Source organism: Maniola hyperantus, chromosome 6, assembly GCF_902806685.2.
Source record: "Maniola hyperantus chromosome 6, iAphHyp1.2, whole genome shotgun sequence".
Classification (NCBI taxonomy): Eukaryota; Metazoa; Arthropoda; class Insecta; order Lepidoptera; family Nymphalidae; genus Maniola; species Maniola hyperantus.
Window position 1 is genome coordinate 10345707 of NC_048541.1, and position 25747 is coordinate 10371453.

The following is a 25747-nucleotide window of genomic DNA, read 5'->3' on the forward strand; positions in this document are numbered from 1 at the left end:
TTTTGTTTGTTTAAGAGTGTTAAAACATTCTTAAACATTTTTAGTACGTGATCTACTCCGTAATATTTTAATGATCTTTCTTCTTTTATAAAAAAAAAGCTTATGGTCACGACTTCGTCCGTGTGGACTACACAAATTTCAAACTCCTATCCCTTAGGGGTTGAATTTAAAAAATCTTTTCTTAGCGGATGCCTACGTCAAATAGCTATCTGCATGCCAAATTTCAGCCCGATCTGTCCAGTAGTTTGAGCTGTGCGTTGATAGATCAGTCAGTCAGTCAGTCACTTTTTCCTTTTATATATTTAAGATAATAGGGATATTATTTTATACTACAAAATCTATCAAGCGGTCGAAAGCAGACAGTCAGCAATGGAACAAAAATGGTTTTAAAATAAGTAAACTAAGGCCACTCCGAGGAAGTGTAAGCAATTGCGGGAAGCCGCCAAAACACGTAGCTCGTTCATTCGGGTCGTTATAGACACGCCAATATCAGTGGACACCTACATCCCCGATGAAGGTGTAGGAAACAAACCAAGCAACCAAGGTACGGAGCATTAGAGGAGCTCCTGCTAAATTGGTCGCGCAATAACCGTCTGAGCAAGTCGTTCTGACGTCGCCACATCAGCGGTTTGGATACGATCCTTCCGCTCATTTGTGGGTGATATCACAATGTTATCGGTCTTTCGATTTAAAAAGTACCTCAGGACCCTTTCATTGTAAGAACAACAAACTACAGAAAATTTTTCCTAATTCTAAAGTCCTCACTAACTTAGATATTTTTACGGAATGTAAGCTTAGAATACATAAGTCAGCATTCCGTCTCTTGAAGTCATCATTCTTCGGCAATTAATTCAAATAAAAATATCATGTGGGTTAAGTATCTGAAACTTTGATTCAAAAACTTCTCTACTCCGCACTTTTTACTTCAGTATAAAATTTTCCAAAATACGTCAACAAATATACGAACATTATTTTAAGCATTTATCTGATTTTAGAAACGAAAATGGTGTGGTGTGCGCCCGCCCAATCCATGTTCCTGTCTGCAATATTTAAAAAAGTAAACGACACTTTTTATACTCTTAGCAAATTTCTCAAAAGTTGACATCGCGTCGTCTCAAGCGTATTAATACGCGTTCTTAAACACCCCCTTACATGAATAATTAGATGTTTCCCGGATTTATGTTGCACCTTATCTAGAAAACACGCGTTTTAAATCTGCAAACTCATTCTTTTTGCCTTATTGAGGATAATACGTCTTAGCTCCGTTGCGATTCTGATTAATGCGTTCGACTAGACTCGTCGCAACTTTGTCAGAGATAACGGCGGAAAATAATGGGACGTGACTCCACTAATTCGGTTTTTACAAGAGGAAAGTGTAAAAGAATTTAACCATTTTCATTTTGTTTGAACAAGTGATTTATAAAATTCTAGAGAGTCATCGGAACTCTTTGCTCTTATTCTTACTGTGAGTTGTGACATAAAAAATTAGCATGAAAAAAATGGTTTTACATTCTTCTTTCAAATTGTACCTACTCTGTCAAAATATTTCACGCCAAAGCAAATGGTTTACTATCGAAAAATAATGCGTGTTTTCTTGCTCGCCGTTTTCTGTGCTGGTAAGTCTTAAAATTAAAATCTACTTAATCAATTACCTACTTCTTTGTTACAATAAATTGCTTGGTGTGTTGTAGTTGCATCAAAAGGCGCGGTAGCCGAAAATGAAGTGAAACGAGGTGCATTTCCTTTCATGGTAAGCTTCCCGTCCCGTTTAATAAAAACTAATAAGTAGATGAAAGTTTAAGTTTAAAAATATGATATAATTTAACCTTAAATACGAATAGTTACTATACCTATTTTATTTTAAAAAAATTAGAGGTGTCTACGAACATTGTAATAAGCTACCCATGCGAAGCCGGGGCGGGTCGCTAATTTTGTATATAACTTTGCCTTTGACTTTAATACAGTCACCGAGCCAGATCTAACGTCGTGGGTGCGCTATATGTATAATATTAGACGATGCCCGCGATTTCATCCGCGTTATTTTATGTTTTTTAAAATCTCGTGGGAATATTTTAATTTTCCTACCCCCGAAATCCAACATCTGTTCAACGGATGGGCCGTGAAAAGCTAGCAGACAAAGATACAGACTTTCGAATTTATAATATTAGAATAGAATATGGATTATCCATACTCCATACTATTACTACTTATTACTATTACTATAATATTATAAATGCGAAAGTGTGTCTGTCTGTCTGCTAGCTTTTCACGGCCCAGCCGTAGAACCGATTTTAACGAAATTTGGTACAGATATAGCTTGCACCCCGAGGAAGGACATAGGCTACTTTTTATACCAGGAAAATCGAAAAGCTCCCACGGGATTTTTAAAAACTTAATCCACGCGGACGAAGTCGCGGGCATCATCTAGTAGTCTATAAATTACGGATATACGGATTACAGGCTTTTCTATACTACACGGATGAAACGATACTCGACAATGGTGCAAGATTTACTAGAAGCGCTGCATTGATTAGAAATGATTGGCTTATATCTTCTGGAGATGTGTCAGTTGTATTCCCACTTAAAACTCTGTTAGCTAGACTTGGAGCCGTCAGCATAGATAAGAATTTCACTATAAATGAGGATGAAGAAGAACAAGAACGCGAGGTAAACATCAATTTCACTGGCATTTACTTTATCCATTCCTACATAATAAAAAACTATATGGTTGTATGTTCGTTCGTTACTTACGCGCTCGTGTATCGTTCATCCATCTCCAATGATGTAGTTTGAAACTTTGCACAGTAACTGTTGTTTGTTAGTTGTATATTCTATCGTGATAAAAATTATATTTTTCGGCCGTCGCCGTGATTCACGCATTCTCTGTTAATATTATATCAAAATTAGTTTATCGATAGTGCCATAAAACAATGAATAAATAAAAAATTCTTTACACTCTTGCTTAATGAAAAATGTACGTTTGATTTTATTTTAGGTAATCTTGATTTTACGGCCGTACAACTATAGTGCAACAGAATGGTGGAAAACTGATATATCCTTGCTGAAGACTCTGTTGCCGTTCAATATGACATCGTCTGTTGCACCAGCTACGTTAATCATCAATTTTGATATCGTATTTAAAAACTGCTACATACTTGTTTATGCTGTAAGTTGTACGAATATTTTAGTTATTAACATATGAAAGTGATTTTTACGATAATCTTTTAATGAGCTTCCTTTTTATCAGAGACATGGCAATGCTACAGAACGCACCCTTATACAAATTAATGTTGAACTTTTACCACCGGCGCGAGAACATTGTGGAAATTATTATAGGAACGGAACTATGGTATGCGCAGGAAGTGAAAAGAGTAACGCCTTAGCGGATCCTAATTTTTGTAAGGTAATAGATTCTTTTTTTATATTCTTATGACGCCCTCGTCTACTTGGTTGTAGTGAATTTAGATATTTTAAATCCTGGGAAACTCTTTGATTTATCTCGTTTGATTTAACTCTATGATTTAACTCTATCATCTATCTCGGTAGAAAACATCAAAATAATTGGTTAACAAGATGGGTCATGAAAAGCTAACATACAGATAGAGACTTTAGCATTGATAATATGTATGGATGATGAGTTTGCACTTAACTATGATCTCAGTGTGGCAAGTGATATAGTGGAAGTAGGCTAACCTGGAATAGCAGTTTTATTTAACAGGTTTCCAAGGAAACACTAAATCACTTGGCAGCACAGCATTTATTTATCTTTTTTATTTATAGGGTAATAGTGGAGGCCCTCTCGTATGCAACAATGAATACCTTGGTCTACAAACATACATTAATAATTGTAAGCAGCCTTATCTCTATCAGTTTGTCCCTGGATGGAATAAATTAATTGCGTGTGCTGCAGAAGAACTGTACTTAACACAGTCTTGTGCTGACATTTGCGTTGCAATTTCTAAAGATCCAGCAATTTCTCCTATGCCAGTTACGACAAAAGTTTCCGATATAACAGGCAATATGCTAGACGATAAATTTTACACTCAATCGATTTTAACTGAGTCCGAATATACTCCGTTTACCACTGATGCAACTGATAGCTCTACAGTGGCTAAGATAGAAGAAGCTGCAGCCATAAATGAGCATAATACAGAAGTTCTGAGCACTAAAATAAATGAAGAACCGACAGAGATAATAACGATTAGAACTTCTATTTTGATAGAAAATTTCTCTCACGATACTACTTCAACGTCCACTGGTTCGACCTATGCGGAACAAGACGATATGATGAAAACCACAGTAGAACGTGAACTAAAGAATCATATTGATGCTAAGCATCAATTAGTACGCGGAGAAGCGTCACTTAATATGCCATCTCTATTTTATTATTTAATGACCTCCGTTTATGTTCTGGCATGTACTTAGATCGTTATTTTATCTATTCAATTAAAATGTATTGAATTCTTAATAAATTTTTCCGTTTAACATTTGTCTTTTCTTGACTATTGTTCTTGCAGTGCCTACTGTTTAGCATCTCTTTCTTTATAAAATTTCGATAACAATTTTGAAGGTAAATCTGGTATATAGATTCCTACTAGGATCTTTATTTACAATATGTATAAGATTTCCTCAATACGGTCTGGAAACTTGTTAATGCTATTAGAGCAAACTGCGGAGGCGTTAAGCCTGCAACCTTACTTAATTCTACTTATTCGCAAAACTTTAGCGTGCTCCGACACTCCCAGAACCTCATGCCAAATTGCAATATTCTCTTCTAAAAATTATAATATTTCTGGCTTGTACAAAAATTCAAATTCCTCGTCCTTTCTTGTGCGACCTTCTTGCTACTTATGCTTTTATCATTACGTCAAGACTTTTCAGGAATACAGGATGTTATTTTGAGATCGGTCACTGACGAGAAAACTTAAACTGTGTAAGTATTAGTCTTAGATATCATGTCAATTTTATCTCTACATGTAAAAATTAATCGCTGAATGTGTTGCTGATCGCAAATCTCGAAAACAGCTGAACCGATTTCGCTAATTTTTTTTTTTAATATTCCTTGAAGTACGAGGATGGTTCTTACGGAGAGAAAAAATTAAAGTATTAAAAAAAATTAAAGAAACGACTGTTAGGTGGTACGAAGCCGGGTCAGCTAGTAGAAAAAAAACTGCATTCTCAGCTTTTCAAAACCTTTCAATTGTCCACTTGCAATAAAACTTGCACAAGCTACTAGCTCGCGCTGGTGAGTCACTTGCAGTTGCACGTCACCATCTTCTTCATTCTGGGCTGGTTTCCGCACTTAAACGTTTCCGTCTGTTGTGCGTGTCACTTGCACCATATGTAAACACCTAGGCATAGATGTAGAATTTCAATTACATGGTAAATTTTTAAGCAATTATTGTTGCTCGGCAACACGTATAGATCAATCTGGAGCAATAAGTGGAGCAATGTGGGGTAATCATTTGCATAACATTGCTGAAATTTTCAGGTATTGCTGGTTATTGCAGCAAATTGCTTCATGTGGTTGTGACGTCATAATTGACTAAACTGCCTGGAATTGAGGAATTTCAATTGCTCGTGTAAGCGTACCTTTACTGATATCTGAACAACCAGCGGCAATGTATTTAAAACAGCTTGCAGAAATAATAAAAATGACTGCTGAGTTCTGCAAGTTTTATTGCTAGTGAACTTTATTGAGTAACTAGCTGATGCCCGCGAGTTCGTCCGCGTGGATTTACATTTTCCGGGATAAAAAGCAGCCTATGTACTAATCTATCTCCATTCCAAATCCGTTCAGCCGTTTTTGCGTGATTGAGTAACAAACATCCAAACATCCACACTTGTAATAATATTATATTAGGAATTAGGATTAGGATTAGCACAACTATTTTTAGGGAAGCTAAACAGCTCGATGGCACAGGTTTTTAGCATTTGCGGTACCTGTTCCTACTAGATAGTTGGAATTTATAAGTGAATTTCTTTCCCAAGTTCCCGAGTGCAGTAGAATGGGAATGTATCTTAATACCACTCGATGTATTTAAATTCCGAAAGGGGATCGCATCGGAAAACTGTTATGCATATTTTAAAGTTAAATTTACTTACTACGGTCTCACCGCCGATTGAGAAGTCGATGCGAATAGCTCTTTATGGTCTTAAATTATACGATATTTTACGGACATGATAAAGCGTTTAGGAATATGATGGGACACGTGATTTTATTGTAGTGGAAGTTGTGGAAGTGGAGTGGTACCCACTGTAGGTGGAATACTTGCTGTAATAGTAATATGAAATGCTTTTATATTTATTTTATACTTACTAAAACTTAAAACTATAAAGTACTATAAACTATAAGTACCTACATAAACAAGAAAATGCATAAAGACTTACCTATCGATTTAAGAGATTCCTAGTGTTTCCTTACAGAAAAAAACCGGCCAAGTACTAGTCGGACGCGCACACGAAGGGTTCCTTACCATCGCACAAGAAATAATACTCCAGTAAATAATAACGTTCGCTCCAACAGCTGCCTTTTAAAATATCTACCAAAGTAAATAAAGGTTAGGAACCTACAGTTATTACCAAGAAAAACGCCACACCTCGGTTCTACTCCAATCTGCCGGTATGCGATGCGCAGCTGTCTTAAGTTGCAATCGAAGATACCTAGTAGTATCGTCTTACTTAAGATTAAGGACTTATACCTACGTCCTTATGATGCAACAGGTTGAAATCGCAATCCGGGAGGGAACACCCGTATACTCGCACAGCCCCCGCGCTAACCCCGTGCGCGCAAGCGCGGGTGACATGCGGGTGTGCAGGGCGTCCACCTGCCTCATACCCCGATTGCCATCCCAACCTGTTGCGGACTATAGGTAGTTGCGACTATGACGCGTTACAAAGCGCCTTTTAAACTTAAAAAGCAACATGATATACAAATAACTTTGCTGGAAACGTAAAATTTTCATTTTGTTCTTGTTTACAAAACAAAGTCTGAAACGGCTACGAAATTTCAGCAATTAACACTGACGGCAATGAGTTAACAAACAAAAGGAATTAATTTAACAATCTCATAAAAAGAAATAAGCAGTTCATAAAAGTTTTAATAATTAAAACTCGAATAAAAATAAGAACTCCCCTGGTAGATAATACCTCCCAACCCTAAAAAGACTCGGTTTCCCTTTCGCGGGGAAATTGTGATGCTAATCGGAATCGGGGAAAGATTCGGTTTTAAAATTATATGGGTGGTCGTACTATTTGGGTATACTAATTTAAATAGGTAAACTTAATCGCCACTGATAGTTTTACATTATTTTACGTTTACGTTTTTAGGGCTCCGCACCTCAAAAGCTTTAAACGCATCAATTGACTAATGCTAATGGTTGAGTTAGTCTTTGACCCAAACTTTCCAGCTCTAGGCTATCGTTATATCACAAGATGAGCTGCAAGAAGTAACGTAGCAAGATTCAGCTGCATGAGATGCATTGAAGAAATGCAGATCATATCGTGACCTCGACTCACTTCACTGTTTTGCAGCTGTTGTACCTCCGTCCTCCTGTGATCTATTCGGTCTAGCAGCCGAGTGCGATCGAGCTAGGAACTTAAGAAATTAAGAAAAGCTTCCTACTAACAACTTATTTGGTACTAGCTTATGCCCGCAACTTCGTCCACGTTAGCTACAACCCCCTATTTTACCCCCTTAGGGTGCGTTAGGCCCATACTGACCAAGGGTCTTCTCTTAGAATGAGAAGGGTTTAATCCCCATAGGCCACTATGCTACCCAATTGCGGATTGCCAGACTTCACATATCTTTGAGAACATTCTGGAGAAGAGAACTCTTAGGTTTGGGCAGATTTTCTCGGATGTTTTCCTTCACCGTAAAAGTGACTGTTTAAAATTAATACGCCCATAAATTATTAATTGAAGTTATTTACAAATCAAAGAGAAAGTAAATCATACACTACAATAAAATTCCATCGTATATAATAACGGAATCATCAAATCTACCGGCACCGCCTCTGTAGGCAATTTTCAATCTCTTTTCTATTTATGACAGTAATAAAGCGACCGGGAAAAGTCAACAATCAATTTTGTATTTCAATTTATTCCCAACCATCCTAGTTCGTGCGGTGATAAGAAAAAGAAAAACGCGTTCATTGAAAACGGAAATTATTGCAAGAAGCCATCAGTGGTGTGCGCTCGGATTACGCTGTTTCCATTTTTAGGATTCCCTGTCCTCAGTACTACTAACAGCTTTTAACTAAGGTCATATATTTGATCTGCTCCCACAGAAAACCAGCGCTAAAGCATGATGCTGAGTGGGAGACCTGTATTTGGTTACAAGTATCAATTTTAATAAGAGAATCCATACTTAATAAAAGCGAAAGTGTGTCTGTTTGTCTATTTGTCTGCTAGTTTGTACGGCCCATAATAAATATGTTTAATCGATTTTACCGAAATTTGTACCAGTAGGTAAAGGACATTCTGGTAAAAGACAGGCTACTTTTGATCCCGAAAAGTCAAAGAGATCCCACCGGATTCTTAAAAAACCCATCTGACGGATTTTACTTAATATCCGCACAGATAAAAGTCGCAGACATCATCAAGTTTAAGATGAAACTTTTACATATGCATAGAAAAGGATAAACTCACCAAGATATCAACCTAAAACCTAAACTGCTTCGTCTAAAAACTTAAAATTTACTCTATAACATAGAAAGGATTTTCAAAAATTCCACTATGCGAAGTCGGGGCAAGTCAGCTATAGGTATAGCCTGGCATAGCGCATAACTGAGTAGGGGCCTGCAGTACTGCAGCGGTGCGGGAATATGAAGTCATCACAAGTAGACGAATCACTGAGCTGTCGCGTCACGTCATCACTATACTACAGCAGGGACCTCCTCAGTTATGCGTTGTCTGTAGTTTGCATACATAAAACACGGAACCATCTAAATGCCAGTTTAGCTCGAACTTGGCCTTCATGTTTATTTTCGTTTTTCGAACGGTTTCAGTTTTGATTTGTGGGCCGTCGTTTCGGTCGGCGCCATTTTTCACGCGCCTCATTGTGCCGCTCACGCTCGAAGAGGCCTGCTGCAAAGGCTTGTTCACGCGTCACACCTTTGAGCTCTTTTATTTGAATATGCCCTGTTTGCCTACGCTTGTCAGTAGACAATAGTTTCATCATCATCATTAACCCATCGCCTGCTTACTAATGAGCACGGGTTCTCCTCTCCGAATGAAAAGGACATAATACACAACGCTGGCCATGTGCAGATTGGCAGACTTCACATTACTTTTGAGAACGTTATGGAGAACGTCAAGATGGCAATCGGGGTAGGACGGCCCCGCACACCCGCACAGTCCCCGGGCTTACGGGCTTACCCGGTGAGGGATAGCGCGGGCGACGTACGGGTGTGCGGGGCGACCCCCTGTCTCGTACCCCGATTGCCATCTCGACCTGTTGCGTACTGTAGGTATATAATATGACGCAGTTTATATACATCATCGGTTTTGTTTACTGATGAAATTAAAGATGGCATTGATAACATTTCCATCAGACTACTGGGCCGACAATGAGGACAGGCGGAGAGGTGGGAAATTGGGGTGATTTTTCTTCTCTTTTCATGTCCGCCGTCGAGAAGTAGCGTTAGAAAATAAAACATCGACAGTCGTGCAAGCTGCAAGGTATAATACCTTCAATTGCTATATTTTTATTACATTTTAATATAAGTACTATATACTATCTTCGATAGTGATCGTGTATTCCTGTAATACTTCCCTGAAGCAGTTATCTATATACATAACGTTACACCATATATAATATTATTATATTATACACTGTGTTATAAAATCATATCAAAAGAGCACTCTAGAGTTGTACTAATTTTGAATATTTATATTATAAACTAGATGATGCCCACGACTTCGTCAGTGTGAATTTACGGATAAAAATCCCATGGGAACTCTTTGATTTTTCGGAAACCCCTATCTCATTTTTCAGGTTTTTAACTACTTACATCTATTTAAAAAATTACATCGATCCGTTGTTCCCTTGCACCCTGTTTGAAAATCAAATCAACAAACAAACATATTTCCGCATTTATAATATTACTAGAATATATTAATTACAAATTCTGATTTGTTATTTAAAATTGTTTTTATTGTATTAGTTTCATTTTTTAAATTCGCATTTACTTTTTTGCTATCGGTACAATATTTCAATACAGTACAAAATAATATACGATGCCCTGAATGATGATCCAATAATGGTGCGGACATTTTGTGTGAGAGTTGATCATATTGCATCACCTATTGAATGAGGCATTTTTCTAATTTCCGTTCACCTCTGAACCAGTGATACAGTTATTATAAGATTTCTTACACTTCTTACGGTCATGCTGAAACTGCGTCGATTCCGGTTAATATTTTTTAGAGATCGGCATTTTCATTTCGTGAAATTATTATTTTCTTCATAGTGATATTTTGGCAGGCGGTTTTACATTCTTTTATTATCTTAATTGAACTAAGATTTATGAAAAAGATCAATATTTGTACGCCTGCCTCATACCCCAATTGCCATCTCGAACTGTCGCGTACTATAGGTACATCAAATGAAAAGTACATATTTTCAAGTGATTTTTCATAATATGCTGCCTGTTAAATGGTCCATCTCTAGTATGTATGATATATATTTTTTTTAGAGAAAAGAATATTAGTCATGTTAGTCATGACTAATATTTCCCTTTCCCCTTCAACTAAGCGTATAGCTTGTGTTAGGAGTAGGTACGACAGTAGTGCAACGGGTGGGATTTGAACCGCCGACCTTTCGGAAATCAGTCCACTCCTTAACCGTTGAGCTATTGAGGCTCTCATATCTGAGGTCTCCCTGCAATAAACGCATATAAAGAGGTGATTAAATAAAATAAATTTGATTTTGAACGAGGCTTTAATCAGCTACTTCTTTGGTCATATCATTGGTTTGGAAAGAATCCGACACATTTAATGTAAATTGTTCACATAAGGTTTACATGATAGCAACATTTTATACAGTTAGGAATGCATGAGATTTTTACCTACTTACATAAATGCGGAACTGTAAATTATTAGTACAATATAATACGAGGATTTAAAATATGACTAAACAAACTAATTTGAACTATTATGATTAATTATGAAAAATTTATAACAGTTATTTCCACATTTTACTATGCTTAAATATTTCTTAATATACACCAATGTAAAGTCATTTATTGTAAGATACAAATAGTCTACTTACGAATACTTTTATTTACACAAATAATACAAACATTACAACAATGTTTATAATAAACTTAACAGTAATATACATTGTAAGTACAAAACGAAATAACAAGGTGGCGAGCTTATGAAAAAATTAAATGTTTGGCCAGGCCAAAAAAGTTATATTAATAAAAAAAATTGCAAAATTAAAATAAACTTGATCTTTGAATCAGCTCGCTTCATATTGATAGTTACTTAGGTACTTAACAAATATTCAAAATACAATTTCTATATTTACATAAGATTAATAAGTAATTATTACTAAAATTCATTAAACATTTTTATTTTAATGCACTTAAAAGCATTTTAGAAAACAATAACTTTACAAATTAATTTCTTAATAATGCAGTCTTCCCCGCATATTTATTCACTTTTATAATCGGATCTTTACTTAGTCATCAAACATTATTCTAAGTCGAGATTGCCCTTATGAGATCATCTTATGAGATTAAAACATTTTATTCATTACGTTTCAATAAAAGTCTATATAAATCTTTCACATAGGAAGAAATTAATTGTCTAACGGGAGCACCTCTGAGCTCCCGAACATCGAGTTTTGGCATTAGCTTTGTAACAACACTGACGCGGACGTACTTACAATGAAACGTTCGTCTACATTTTTTTACACTTATCAAATTGAGTTACACCGAAAATTGTAACAGTTCACATGTAGTTGAGTCGTTAAAGACACTTCTCTGGGTCGGTGTATCACGCAACACTAAGTAATTTCACTCGTTCTCATACAGTTCACACCTACTTTTGTTCAGTTATGATACTTGACGTAGGGATGGACGTCTCAGACGCGATAGTCTCAGCTGGACGCAGAGAGGCCGAGGGGCTTGAGGTGCGGGGGAGGCGCGAACGGCGCGGGGGAAGAACTGGACATGTTGTTGTTCAGGTCGCCGGAGCGGCTGGAGCCGTTCATGAGGCTCATTGCGTTGCTTGTCTGTGTAACAAAATACAAAGTTATAAAACAAACATGATGTTAACTGGTTATTAGAAGAGTTGGTTTCACGTAAAAATATCCTGGAGCAGAGGGTGATATGGTGGTGGAGAGTGGTGGCGACGGTGTCTATACGGCTCGTCAGCAGAGTGAACTAGAGTGAGGGAACTCTCGGTTTGATCCTGAATCGACGATATTATGTCAAATATTAGGCTATGGTGACGTGAAATCAAAGAAAAATAGGGCTAGTTTAGGGCTCCCTGTGACAAATGTACACATTTGACTGCTGCCTGTGACGTCAAAGGCTCGGCGTTTTATTAGAAGTTCCCCAACAATAGCAAAATGTAGCAAATATTCCAAAGACCCTGGCAATAAGGCACTCTTCCGCTAGTTTTTGCATTGATAGACGTCAGAAGACAACAGCAATGTTCTGTAGGTTGTTAGACTCATTCGATCAATACCGAATATTGCAGAGGTATAGACTTACTTTTAATAGTGTAGCATGTATCCAATAGACCTGGCAATAAGGCAGTCTACCGCGATTCTTTGGATGATAGGTACCAGGATCCATATCTAATACTGCAGAGGTGACTATAGACTAGAGCCACATATAGACTTACCGGTGGCGGTGGTAGATGTGTAGTCTGCCTCTTAAGATGCGCAAGCGGCGGAGGATTGTACGCCATATTGGCGAACACCAACCTCTCTTCGTAGTCGTACTCGCACAGGATCTTGTTTTCGCACAGATAGAACCGATCACCGACGCAGAATCTGTGAGAATAGAACAACTATTTAGACAAAATTGTACAATTCTATGGCATGAGGCATCCTATTGGACTGACCAACTTATTTGAAATAATTTTTAACCTCTGAACAATGACGGAAGCTGCAAGTAGATGCACTTTGATTACAATTGATATGTTTTATCCAAAATGGCTATTATAATGGATATAAGGACGCCAGTTTAGAAAATCTTTTTTCTTGTACAAAAAGTGACGAAGAAATTCAAATTGAAACAGTTCTAGAACAAATGTCAATATATTGAATAATACTATTTCTATCGAAAGATAATATTTCTAGAGTTCAAAAAGGTATGTAGCACGTAGATACTACATAATGTTTAAATGTGGTAAAATATCAAATGTATACCGAAGACATTGAACAGAGTTACTGAAGGTGTAGTGTAGGTAAAGGGAAATCCAATTAGTGATTTTCAACGGGCCATAATAATATGACTAATGCTTGATATAGGTAGTTTTAGTAGTGCATTACTACGGATGCCGTGTACATCCATGTACAGTCGATAGTCAAATTTAATTTATTTATGGTTACTAAAATATCTATCACGAACATTCAGATTCTATAGGTCTACGGGGAGCTCTAAAAACATTGAGATGTTATCGTAATTTTATCATTGTTGTAGCGTAACGGATGCCCGAAAGAAACCGAAAATGTCTAAGAAGTAAAATTTACTAGCGTGAGTGGAAAGGTCAACGCGAAGCAACGGAAAGGAGCAAGATAACGTCACGCGAGCGCGCATCCCTCAATGTGGCAAAACAAAAGGTATCGCCTTCGACTCGCCACTGGCCGCCCGGAACCGCCGGTGATAACACCGAACCTTATCTCTGCACCCCATTCTCCCTACGTCTTCCTCCCGCGACTCTCGGCCACCCGCCAACTCTTTTGTTTCACTTGTCACAAAAATTAAACGCAATAGCTCGGCTACAAATGTCTCTTTTTTAAGGGGCCAATTTCCACCGCAACTCAGTCGATTTCGCTGCTCTTAATTAACTTTATTTCCTGTTCTCTCCGCTCCCGACTTTTGTTTTTGGGGGTTGTCCTTTTTATTTTGCTATTTTTTGTCTGCAGTCGCGTAATGGAAAAGATGTAGAACGAAATTTTAATGACTGGGTGCAAGTTAAGCTTTGTGCGACGAGCCATTGTGCCGCTACGCGACGCGAAGTTTGACGTTTTACGTAATCGGACGTGTCTATTAAGTAACTGTTTTCTGATTTCTCCCAGCCGTGAAACAATACCGATTGAAAAGCTTTTTAAATTAGCCGTTGCAAATGTCCTTTCTCTAAACTCTAAACAAACGATCAAACAAGAATCACATATAGTTATGTTAAGTCAGTTTGTCCAACCGTTTGTGTGTCACAGCAATTTTAAAAAGAAATCCTTAAAACTGTAACATTTAAATTTACAGTTATAGTACCTTGTTGAACCCTCGAGCGGAATTCGTTGAATAGGTAAGTATTTTAAACTCACTTCGTCTTTGATGTTTTCCTAAAAAAAACCAGAGAAAAGGAACTACTAAAATCGAGAAAATGACATTCAAAGTTGCAGTTTTGGATGCTTTGGACATTGGACTAAATCATATTATAGCGTGTTCTGACTTCTGACACGCAATTGACCAATTCTTCAACTAAGGGCAGAACCACCATTACTACCCTTCTACCCTTAATTTAACATATTTACTAGCCGTGCGCCTGTTTTGTGGTCTATATTCCTTACCAAGTTATCCGTAATAAATTGTCTTCAATTTATAAGTGACAGTGGCACTTAATCCAGACCGTGTGCAGACATTGATAGGAACAAGGCATAAAGGCCCACACGATCTGCGCAGCTTCCGTGGCGATGCCGCGGGCGCGCCAGCAGATTGCTACTAAATTATTTAGCCGTTTAGCGATATTCGCCCCCCTCGATATCTGGCGTCCGCCGCTCACATCGGACAGCCAGCAAATTGGATTCAGATTTCTGCCGGCCGGCCGTGGAAATTGATTTGTACGTGATATTTAATAGCTTGCCGTATTGTTGAGTAAATATGTATAAATATGCAAAACTATTTTTATTTTATTTTTCGGTTTGTAGGTACTTTGTTTTTACTTTTGTTGCGCTGAGTCTATGTTTATATGATGATGCAACTGCTGTGTCACGATATTTAACTTTCAACTCTGATCATTTTCATTCGCATACTAGTAGAATATGATCACTACCTACTAGTAATATTGTAAATGTAAAAGTGTGTATGTTCGTTAGTTTATCCTTCAATCACCGCAATAGATCCACCGTGAATTTTTGCATATATTTAAAAACCTGGAGAGAGACATTCAGCTACTTTTAATATCGGAAAATTTTCAAAGATTTTCTACGGGATTTTTGAAAACCTAAATTCACGTGGTGTTGCGAAAATCCCCCTAGCACCAATAGAGTACATAGCTGCTTAGTTACTGTGCACTATCAACAATTTTGACCTTAAATGAGTATTATAACAACGAGGTCATTGTTCTCATTACGGGTCGTGAGTACTTTCACTGAAGAATTTTCATACATAATATTGCATTATGTGACTAGTAACACCTAGTATGTCTTAGACATAACACTATTCTAATAAATTAGATCAACCGTTAAAAATATAACATTATCCGTTTTAAGAACCTTTATAACGTTGAAACTGAAATAACATAGCAGTCAAAATGAATACACAATAGAGGCAAGGCATCACACAGATTCTTGCGAAGCGGTAAAGGTCCACAAGTGACGTATAAACCATTCAGACTGGCTCCAATCTCGCGACCTCTCTATTATTTACGCGGACGCAGTCCAGTGGATTGCTACTTTGCGCCTGCAATCTTATTCGATATTTTAACTCAACCCATCTTGTGCACGAACGTTTCAGCTACGAGCAATTTAAAGCACAGTAAAGAGATTGTGCAGTGTGATAGCCTGGTGGTTAGGACGTCCGCCTACTAATCGGAGGTCGGGGATTCGATCCCGGGCACCTCCAACTTTTCGGCGTTAAGTATGTGCGTTTTGAGTAATTGAATATCGCTTGCTTTAACGGTGAAGGAAAACATCGTCAGGAAACCAAGTAATATTTGATTACTTGAAACATACGTAACTTCACATAATGTGAAACAAAGTGTGCTATAAATAGATTAAAACTTTTAATAATGTGTTCTTTGTCACTTAACCTGTTGTCCAACACTAGTGTATATATTTCACAGTCAGCTAGATAAATTCCTCTTTATCTCTACAAGTCCCTAGCGACGGAGACTATAAATACTCTCCACATTTAATATCCTGCACTAGTCAGTATCGACAGATTCATTAATAAGTTCCAGTAAAGCGGTGCATCATCGCTCAGCGCAATATCTGAGCGAGCGCGGGGAAATCAAGCACAGTTTACCTGTTTACCGACACACTACTCTTGGGCTCGTACTGTACTGACTAAACACAGCTCTACTAAATTGTGTTCAGGGAATTTGAAGTTAATTTGTTATTTTCCGACCTTAGGTAGGTTACCTTCTATCATTTTTATATGAAGCTTTTTCCTATATTAATCTAGTTTTCCAGCTGTGACGTGTTCCCAATTGTTTTTCTTAGTGATTGACTACATCACCAGAATATACGTCCCAAAATTTGGGCTTAAATTTTTAAGCACTAATGGTGGCTCAAAATTTTTAATTAATTGATACCTCTAGGTGTTTCTGAGAAAAAAGGTCTTGACTGACAGACTGATAACGAAGTCGTGATCTTATATAGGTTTCTTATTCATAGTTATAAATAGGAACCGTAACATAAGTAAGTATACAACTAAATCGAACATTAAAACTCTACACCTATTTTGCAAACTCTTGTTTTGTTGTAAAACATAACAAATTTATGCAACGCACAAAAGCAATCGCGGGTGTTTTAAAAGCAAATTTCCTTTGCATGTAGCTTCTTATGTAGCGGAAAATTTAATCGCGCTCTTTGTTTGTCGTCCGTGAGTTGAATAAACCATAGAGAGCTGCCGTTAGACAACGCAACCGTCCCTTTCCCGCATCATATCATTTTGCATATTTCATCTCTCTCACAAAAGAAGTCCCAAACTGGACCTGTATTCAATATAGCAACGTCCCTGCTCAATTTTCACGGACGCAATCGCTTTTGACAGGTGAGAAAATGAAGTGAGCTCGCATCGCGAATCTACTTGTGATGCGATAAATGTGGAGAACAGCATTAAGGATTCATACGATACAGTTTAAAGTTTCAACTGTGGCCTGAATACATTTTTAGTTGTGTACTTATTTGAAGTCAGATTTCGCTGTTCGTTTACAATCTCGCGCGGGATAGTTTGGAACTTGGTTACTCGTTATGCTCTTAGCATTGATAAACTCGTATATAAGTCGCAATTTCTTATAGTAAACTAGCATAATTCGGTCATACTTCACTCAGTTTAATATTAATTATTAGGGAAATAAATCAACCCCGTTCCCCCAGGAACTCCGGTATAAAAAGTATATAAAAACACTAAGGTACAAATTCAACGTTGTCTAAAAATTTCAAACCAATCCATCGACTACTTTCAAGTTTTGCGGACACAAACAAACATACGAAAGCTGAATTTTTATATATTTATAAAGAAGATAACTATAGCATATCTTACCTGTGATTACACTGTTGACACGCGAAGCACTCAAGATGGTAGACGTTACTGCGCGCGCGCATCACCATCTCGAACGCCGGGATCACCTTATTGCACGCTGCACAGTAGCCCGTGTTGCCGAAAAGCCTGCCAAAGATTTTCTTTAAATATAATAATTACGAGCTAGATAGCTTAGCGGTTAAGCTGGGGTTACATAACGGCCCGGTATAGCCATTCGTAAGAGCATTTGAATTTTGAGGTAAATCAGCATTTACTCATATTCGACCATAAAACCAAGAAGTTTAACTTCACATAGGTAGTATCCCACTAAACTTTTACGCCTCCTATAATTCAGGTGTCGGCGGTTCGATCCCGGGCACGTATCTCTAATTCTTCGGAAATTGCTTTAACGGTGAAGGAAAAACCTTCATGCCTGAGAGTTCTCCATAGTGTTCTCAACGGTATGTGAAGTCTGCCAATCCGCACTTAGTCAGTGTGGTTGACTGTGGACAAACCTTTCTCGTTCTGAGAGGAGACCAATGCTCACTAGTGAGCTAGTAATTGAGCATGATGATGATGATGATGTGAGCTAGAAAATAATAGATTTCTGGGGTAAAGAGGCTCATTAAAAAGATTTTTTAGTTTGGATAGACAAAGCAAGAAGCCATTAACGCTGCAACTGCAGCAATTCATACAGTTCCTCGTATTAAAACTTTCCGGACTCAGTAGTGGGCCGGCGATGGGTTGGGGTGATGATGATGGTGAATATTAAAACTAATCTCACCTCAAATAATCCCTCTTGCATAGTATAAGATTCGCCCGCGTGTACAGCGTATGTCCAACCTCGCCCAGCCGACAGTCACAGCAGCCGCACTTTAAACAGTCTTCATGCCACAGCTGGTCCAGCGCCTTTAGCAGGTACCTCTCTGTGATCACCTTGCTGCATCCAGCACATATCTGCTTCAATAAAAAAAACTTTATATTGTATTTATTTGTCATATCACGGGAATTACCTACCTATGGGAATTGAGAAAACGAACTCTCTTTACAATTATTTATCTAATTTTTGTAAAACGCGGAAAACAAGCGAAAAAGAAAGCAGTTCGGCAAAACTCTAGGCAAAGGCGCATTCATCTTCAATTTTTGACTTATAGTCTGTGACTTCCTTGGTTCCTTCCTTGGTAGTTTCCTTCTAACAATTTATACTTACTTAATATTTTAACTAATGAAAAATTTGAAAGGAAATAATTAATTAGTCAATGTAAGTACCACATCCTGTTTTTGCTGCACATTTAATTTTCTGTTAAAATTTAAATAAATTATCAGAAACCATAAATTTTAGGGCTTGCGGAAATGTGGGTGGCATCAAAGATAAAACCGTGAATATAATTTCCTAACAATATGAACCAAACCTAGGGTGAGGATAGTCTCTTCTTATACTGTGGCTAATATAAGATAGAGCTATCTATATAATATAAAAAGAAAAGGTGACTGACTGACTGACTGACTGATCTAGCAATGCACAGCTCAAACTACTGGACGGATCGGGCTGAAATTTGGCATGCAGATTGCTATTATGACTTAGACATCCGCTAAGAAAGGATTTTTGAAAATTCAACCCCTAAGGGGGTAAACTAGGGGTTTGAAATTTATGTAGTCCACGCAGACGAAGTCGCGCGAATAAACTAGTTTAAAATAATTATATAGGCTTGTTGTGGCTTGAGCTTTCTATTGTGTTCGAAAAAATAACCATCGTAACTGGAGTTTGGAATTCAGTGAAAAAGAATCGAATTTTTGCCTGCTCTCATACCTACTTATAGGCTTTTCACGTCATATCATTGGGAAGATTGAGTGGCTCCTGTAGCACTGACTACTCTGGCGTAACTTAGTTTTTTATTTTTTAATGCACATACAAGTTAGCCCTTGACTGCAATCTCACCTTGAGGTAAATGATGTTGCAGTCTACGATGGATGCGGACTAACCTGGAAGGGGTATGACAGTTTTCATTAAACCAATACCCCTTTGGTTTCTACACGGCATCGTACCAGAAAGCTAAGGGTAGTTACGCACTCATCCGATCCGTGAAAATACGATCCGAAGTAGTCATAGAACTATTTGTATGGTAGCTTATGACATATGACGCAGATATTTTTTATATATTTTCACGAATTCGAAGCGGATGAGTGCGTGATCGCTTTAAATCGCTTGGTGGCACGTCTTTTGCCGTTAGCTAGCCACGGCAATTTTCTCTGATCTGACCAGATCAGATCAGGGAAAATTTAGTCTTGTAGATGAGAACTGATGAGATAAAGTAGCAATTTGCACCTGTGGTTGAGAAGGTTGTGCGGCCGCGGAGGCGCCGGTCTGGCTGCCAGCAGGGAGGGGAGATGCGCGCGCCTCCTTGGTGACATCCATGGCGAGCATGTGAGAACCCAGCCCTGGACTGCCGCCGCTTGCCTGCTGCGGCGTCCGCCTCTCGCACTGTAACAAACAATAACGTACTATTGACACAAGAGCTACGGAGTTTATCTTACTTACTTGATAGCGACTTCATCCGCATGGACTACACAAATTTCAAACCCCTATTTTATAACCTTATGGATTGAATTTTCAAAGATCGTTGCTCAGCGAATGTCTCCGTCATAATAGCTATCTGCATGCCGAGCAGTAGTTTGAGCTGTACGTTAATAGATCAGTCAGTCAATCAATCAGTCAGTCAAAAATCATGATATTTTTTAAATAATTCTCTTTAATAATGAATTCTAGCCCCATAAACTACCGCGATAAAAAAAATCACATCATTTTATTACTATCTACAGTCCAAGACCCTATTTTATTGAACCCAGCATCTCATCTCACCTTCTCAAAATGATAAAATATATTATAGTCTAAAGGTATTCTCAGCAAAAATTCCGTTTACTAGAAACACCTATCTAATAAGTTCAGTAATATTGAAATGTATAAATAATCGAAACTCTTTTTGTGTTTGTTCTACTTAGTTTCTGAGGTAACAATAACTTTTTACAAAAAGTTAATAAGGTCAATGCCAACGAGTTTACTTCAAGCGAAAAGACAAAACACAGCAAAAAGTTGAATATCACTTTTATCTATTTTTATAGCATTAAATCATCAGTTTCTTACCAAATAATACAAAAGTGTAATTTTACATCAACTCTTCGGCTATGACGAAAGGATCATCTAAATAAAAACAAACTGGGTCCAGTGTATAGAAAAAGAAAGGAAAAATATGTTTAAAGAAAGCTTTTTCTAGAGATACCTATGTAAAAAAGTAGTCTTCTTGAAAATCTTTAGTTTAATTATTCATCTATAATTATTCTTTCTATGAGTTTTTTATCTATGTTGATTTGGAAATGTAATTGTTATAATAGTGATTTAAGTACTTTTTATTTAACTTCGTACAAGAAATACTATTGAGTTAAGACAATTAATACAGTAATGCTCTTTTCAGTAGATCCGTTGCACAATGGTTGCATAACTTGAAAAATATGTGGTAGGTATTTTTTTCTATCCACGCTCTAAATTTTTATGCGGGACCCCCATAGACAATATTTGAGAATATGTAATGGGTAAACACACATAATTATATTTTTGCATGCAGTTATAACTGGTTACAAACATTTAATTATTTCTTTAAAGTTGTTATGTACGAGTGAAAAAAAAATACCTAGCATCTTTCAAACAATATACAAAGTGTACCTACTTGAACGTTTTTATTTAATGTATAGACTAGGGCTTGGCTGCAATCAGACCTGGTGGCAAGTGATGATGCAGCCTAAGATGGAGCGCGCTTGCCTAGAAGATGCCTATTCACTCTTGACTCGAAGGTACCCATATTAAAATTGGAGAGGAAAGCTGGAAGGACGTTCGAATTAGAAATGAGAAGGCAAATTGACTTCACTCTTACTCGACTTACCTCTTTAAGCGTAGTTTTTGTGTTCATTATTAACAATTTATAAAAAATAAGTAGTAAGAAAACCATAGAGATATCATAAGAAAGCAGAAAAAAATATTTTGCATGAAGGTTTATTTAAGGTATTTTGCATCCAAAATGAATCCATGAAAATATCAACGGTAATAATAAATAATAATCGTTGCAAAAAATTAGCACAACTAGTCAACCGGTTAATGAGAACGTGAAACATGACTCCGTTCACGAACTCTAGCTAATTATATGCCTTCAAATATCGAATAAATGCTAATAAAAACAGTAATTTAAACCACCCAGATTAAAAAAGTGGCCGTCAAGCAATAAAGTCAGGCACGGAGCAATCGTCACGGTTAATCCTATATATTGATATAACCATACTTCCATACTAATATTGTAAATGCGGAAATATGTCTGTCTGTCTGTCTGCTACTTTTCACGGTTACTTTTACTGTTTAACGGATTTTGATGATAGCTACAGATAGCCTGCATCGCGAAGATAGATGACCACAAGACTAGACCTACAATTTTAGTGTCTCTTTTAATAAAATAAAAAACGTTTACAAGAACAATACGTGAGAATAGATCAAAAAATATATAGCGGCCATTTTTCATAACTTTGTTAAACGACACTTTTGTCGCAGTATGAGGAGGTATTACCATCCTCTGTGCTTTTGCTTTAAACGTACCTAAACAGTTTTAACTTTTGTATAGGTACTCCTCAATGTTTCTCAAAGTTGTATAAAATCTGCCAATCACTATACCTACCAATACACGTGGCCAGCGTAGTGGACTATGGCCAAACCCTGCTCATTCTGAGAGAAGACCGTGTTCAGTAGTGAGCTGGCGATGGGTTGTTGAATTAATGTAACATTTTAACACACCCATGTTTTCCATTACTGCAGGTCTAAAGTTCGACGACTCTTCGGTTTCTATTTCTAATTTACTAGTAACAGTAACCCGTAGTGCAAACTGGCTAAAACAATAAGCATTGTGAGCTCGTGACGAATGGGAGCCGGTCATTTTTGTATGTTTTGGAGCGATCCGGCATAAATAATGGGTCCGGATATTGACCGGAAACATGCGCACCGCGTCTCGAATTGTGAACGTGATTACTTATTCCACGGAAACTAATCAACTGTACCAACTGGAGCATAGTCACCATAGCTTTGTCTACATTTTTGTACTAGTAGGTACCGATAGTTTTAAGTGAAAAGAGCTGTGGATGACATTGTAGCCTGGAATGTGTCTGCACATGGGTATATAGATACACTAGCTTATGCTCGCGACTTCGTCCGCGTGGACTACATACAAACCCCTTTTTTACCCCCCTAGGGGTTGAATTTTCAAAAATCCTTTCTTAGCGGATGTCTACGTTACAATAGCTCTATCTGCATGCCAAATTTCAGTCCTATCGGTCCAGTAGTTTGAGCTGTGTGTTGATCAGTCAGTCAGTCAGGCCGTGAAAAGGTTTCAAACATACAGATAGACAAATAGCTACACTTTCGCATTAGTTATTATATTAGTATGGATTTGTTCTTCTCTATGGCGGCGCAAGATGAATGATTGACTGACGAATGATTATTTCGTGGGTTTTCAGAAGATTTGTGCCCGAATGTTGAGGGGCATTTAAACTAATTGTCATTCACCATCATCATCATCATCAACCCATCGAGTTGTTATTACTCAAGGCTCAAGCTTATTTAAAGTTTTTTTACACCTTCCTACGTCAAAGTAAAATTCAGACTTGAACCTTGGCATAGAATACTCATTAACCTAGTTAATTAAGAACTTTTTCTACCAAAACTAGCTAATTATATGCAAGCGCAAACTAAAGCAAAATCTTGTAAAATAAAACCGGTTACATGAGTATTTAATATTCAGAACGTGCGACATGATAAATTGTACCTAATTATACTTTTATATGGTGTCAACACACGTGTAAAGAGTTGCTCATAACGCTGAAACTAAAATAAATCAGTGATTTAATTACAAGTTATAAATATTTCACGTCACCATAAATTTCAACGCATTCATTAAGTACATATTTTTACAACGCATAAACCATTAGGTTAATGTAAAATAAAATAAATATGCAATTGACGACATGTACCTACGTGTATTGTAAAATACAATATAATATCGATCGAGCACAAATGTGCATGGAATATTATATTCAGACTCGCTCGTATATACATTCTTCGCTCCTAAGTAAAACTCATTACTAAGGAAGTGTATGGGTATCTAAGTGAAATGTCAAAATTGGCATTTAAAGAAACTATTCAAGAACACGAGATATGAATTTCAAGTGAACAAAGTTGCTGGTTTGTAAAATATTATATTATGAATTTATTCAGTGTGAACGGAATAAGAGTTGTCGATTATCGTTGAAGTGAAAAGAATTGAATTTTGAACAAACGTTAACTGAATTCCGTACGATTGCGGACTGTCGTGTCAATTTGTGGCACGCTTCCTGTCGCCTGTCGCGTCACAATGCGATACGATAATATGGTTACTGACTCACTGAGGATATTTCGTAAAAAGAACAACTGCAATTTTAATAGTAATGACTTACGACTGTTGTACATGTAAATTGGTACATTTTGACGTATTTTTAAAGTTCCGTACCACAAAAAGAAAAAATAACCCTTACAGGATCACTTCGTTGTCTGTCTGTCTATCGTATCTATCAAGAAATCTACAGGGTACTTCCCGTTGACCTAGGATCATGAAAGGCAGATAGGTAGGCACACGTAAGGGAAAAAATCCGAAAACCGTGAATTTGTGGTTTCTAGGTCAACGGAAAATATCCTATACCTAAGTTTCTTGACAGACAGACAACAAGATGATCTTATAAGAGTTCCGTTTTTCCTTTGAGGTACGGAACCCTAATAAGAATATTGGATCAAATTTAGAATTTGATTGGACAAAAATAGGAAGTACAAATTCCATACTGGTATATCCCCGTGAATTTTTCGAAGTAGACAGTTAGTGAAGGCTTCGTATAAATAATTACCGTCCGAGATGTGACAGCGACATGCCACCGCACTTCCACAACAAACCGTGGCAAATGCAGCGAGATTAGGCGCAAAAAAACCCACGCCGACCATTAGCATTGACTTTCGAATGTCAATACGCACGAATTAAGATTTCACGATCGGTCGCGCATTGAATAAAAGTACGGATTATTTCCTGCCACTGAATGAGTTTTGTGATTTTGGTGCATGATTTGTTTTATTCGTAGGTGAGTAATAACATTTTTATTAACCCCATGCGTAGTTTACAAGTGCTGTAATCTGTTTTCATCATCAAATCTGAATTAGATTTTAAAGTGCCAAATAAAAACCGAGTAGGAGGACTGATTCAATAAACCTGCCATACCTGACATTCATACTGCCAAATATACATACTTCTAAGTAACTTAGCTTCCATCATGGACTGCTCGTCATTTTCCACCAGGTGCCATCAAATATAAAATAATAAAAGAATTAATAAAACAAAGAAAATACTGCATTTTCAATAGCTGCTAATTAATTATTATTAAATTAGTAGCGCACGGTTTATAAACCATTTCTTGCAAAAAAAAAACGTTTGTACACGCTTTGTGAATAAGCTCACAAAATTTAAGATTATTAATAAAGTGGTAGGTATTTTTATTCATTCAGAGGAAACATAACATAACTTCATTCATATCTTCTTAATAATGAACCTGCCTGTGAATATTAGGCTGTTTTGTTATTGAGGAAACTTTATCGCTGAACCTTCAAAATAATCGCTTAAATTCTTAGTAGAACCCGATAAAATAACAGGAAAGTGCTCACGACGACCATAACAATACACTTTCGAGTGTAAATACACACGAGTTAAAAAAATTATGAACAAACGTACATGTGTTGTACCTATTGTACTTGTATGTTTTACACGAAGTAACACACAACAGGAAAAGGTATTTCAGTGTTCAGAGAATCCCAAAAATACGTAACAAAGGACCCATGTCATTTAACCTCCAGGCTATCACGGCTCAAAGCGGGCTCGGGCTGTTCTTTGGAATGATAGATTGCAAACGAGCAGTGAAGTGAGACTCAGTGCTAAATTGAAGGCTGCCCGCGCGGGCCGCGAGGGACCGGCGCGGCGTTGCACCGACGTAAATGA

The 25747-nt window shown here is 37.3% G+C and overlaps 2 protein-coding genes across 5 annotated transcripts in view; one reads left to right on the forward strand and one right to left on the reverse strand.

The window, feature by feature from the left end:
* The first annotated feature begins 1328 nt into the window (after positions 1–1328).
* Positions 1329–4485, forward strand: LOC117982786 (snake venom serine protease homolog KN4-like). Its single transcript, XM_034969205.2, has 6 exons — positions 1329–1616; positions 1692–1750; positions 2461–2667; positions 2996–3166; positions 3248–3403; positions 3781–4485. Exons 1-6 carry the CDS (start codon positions 1562–1564, stop codon positions 4423–4425), a joined length of 1293 nt encoding a protein of 430 aa, XP_034825096.1. The 5' UTR covers positions 1329–1561; the 3' UTR covers positions 4426–4485.
* A 6438-nt stretch (positions 4486–10923) lies between these two features.
* Positions 10924–25747, reverse strand: part of Bx (Beadex) — a 72144-nt gene continuing 57320 nt past the window's right edge. The window contains exons 2-6 of one of the 4 annotated variants that reach the window (XM_069499140.1): positions 19975–20147; positions 18433–18608; positions 17670–17795; positions 12859–13009; positions 10924–12241 (exon numbers count right to left, since the gene is read on the reverse strand). In XM_069499140.1, coding sequence (XP_069355241.1) covers positions 12107–12241; positions 12859–13009; positions 17670–17795; positions 18433–18608; positions 19975–20073 — 687 coding nt within the window. In that variant the 5' untranslated portion in view covers positions 20074–20147 and the 3' untranslated portion in view covers positions 10924–12106. Of the gene's footprint in view, positions 12242–12858; positions 13010–17669; positions 17796–18432; positions 18609–19974; positions 20148–25747 lie in introns of those variants that run through there. The other 3 variants (XM_034969368.2, XM_069499139.1, XM_069499141.1) reach the window with 3 other exon arrangements.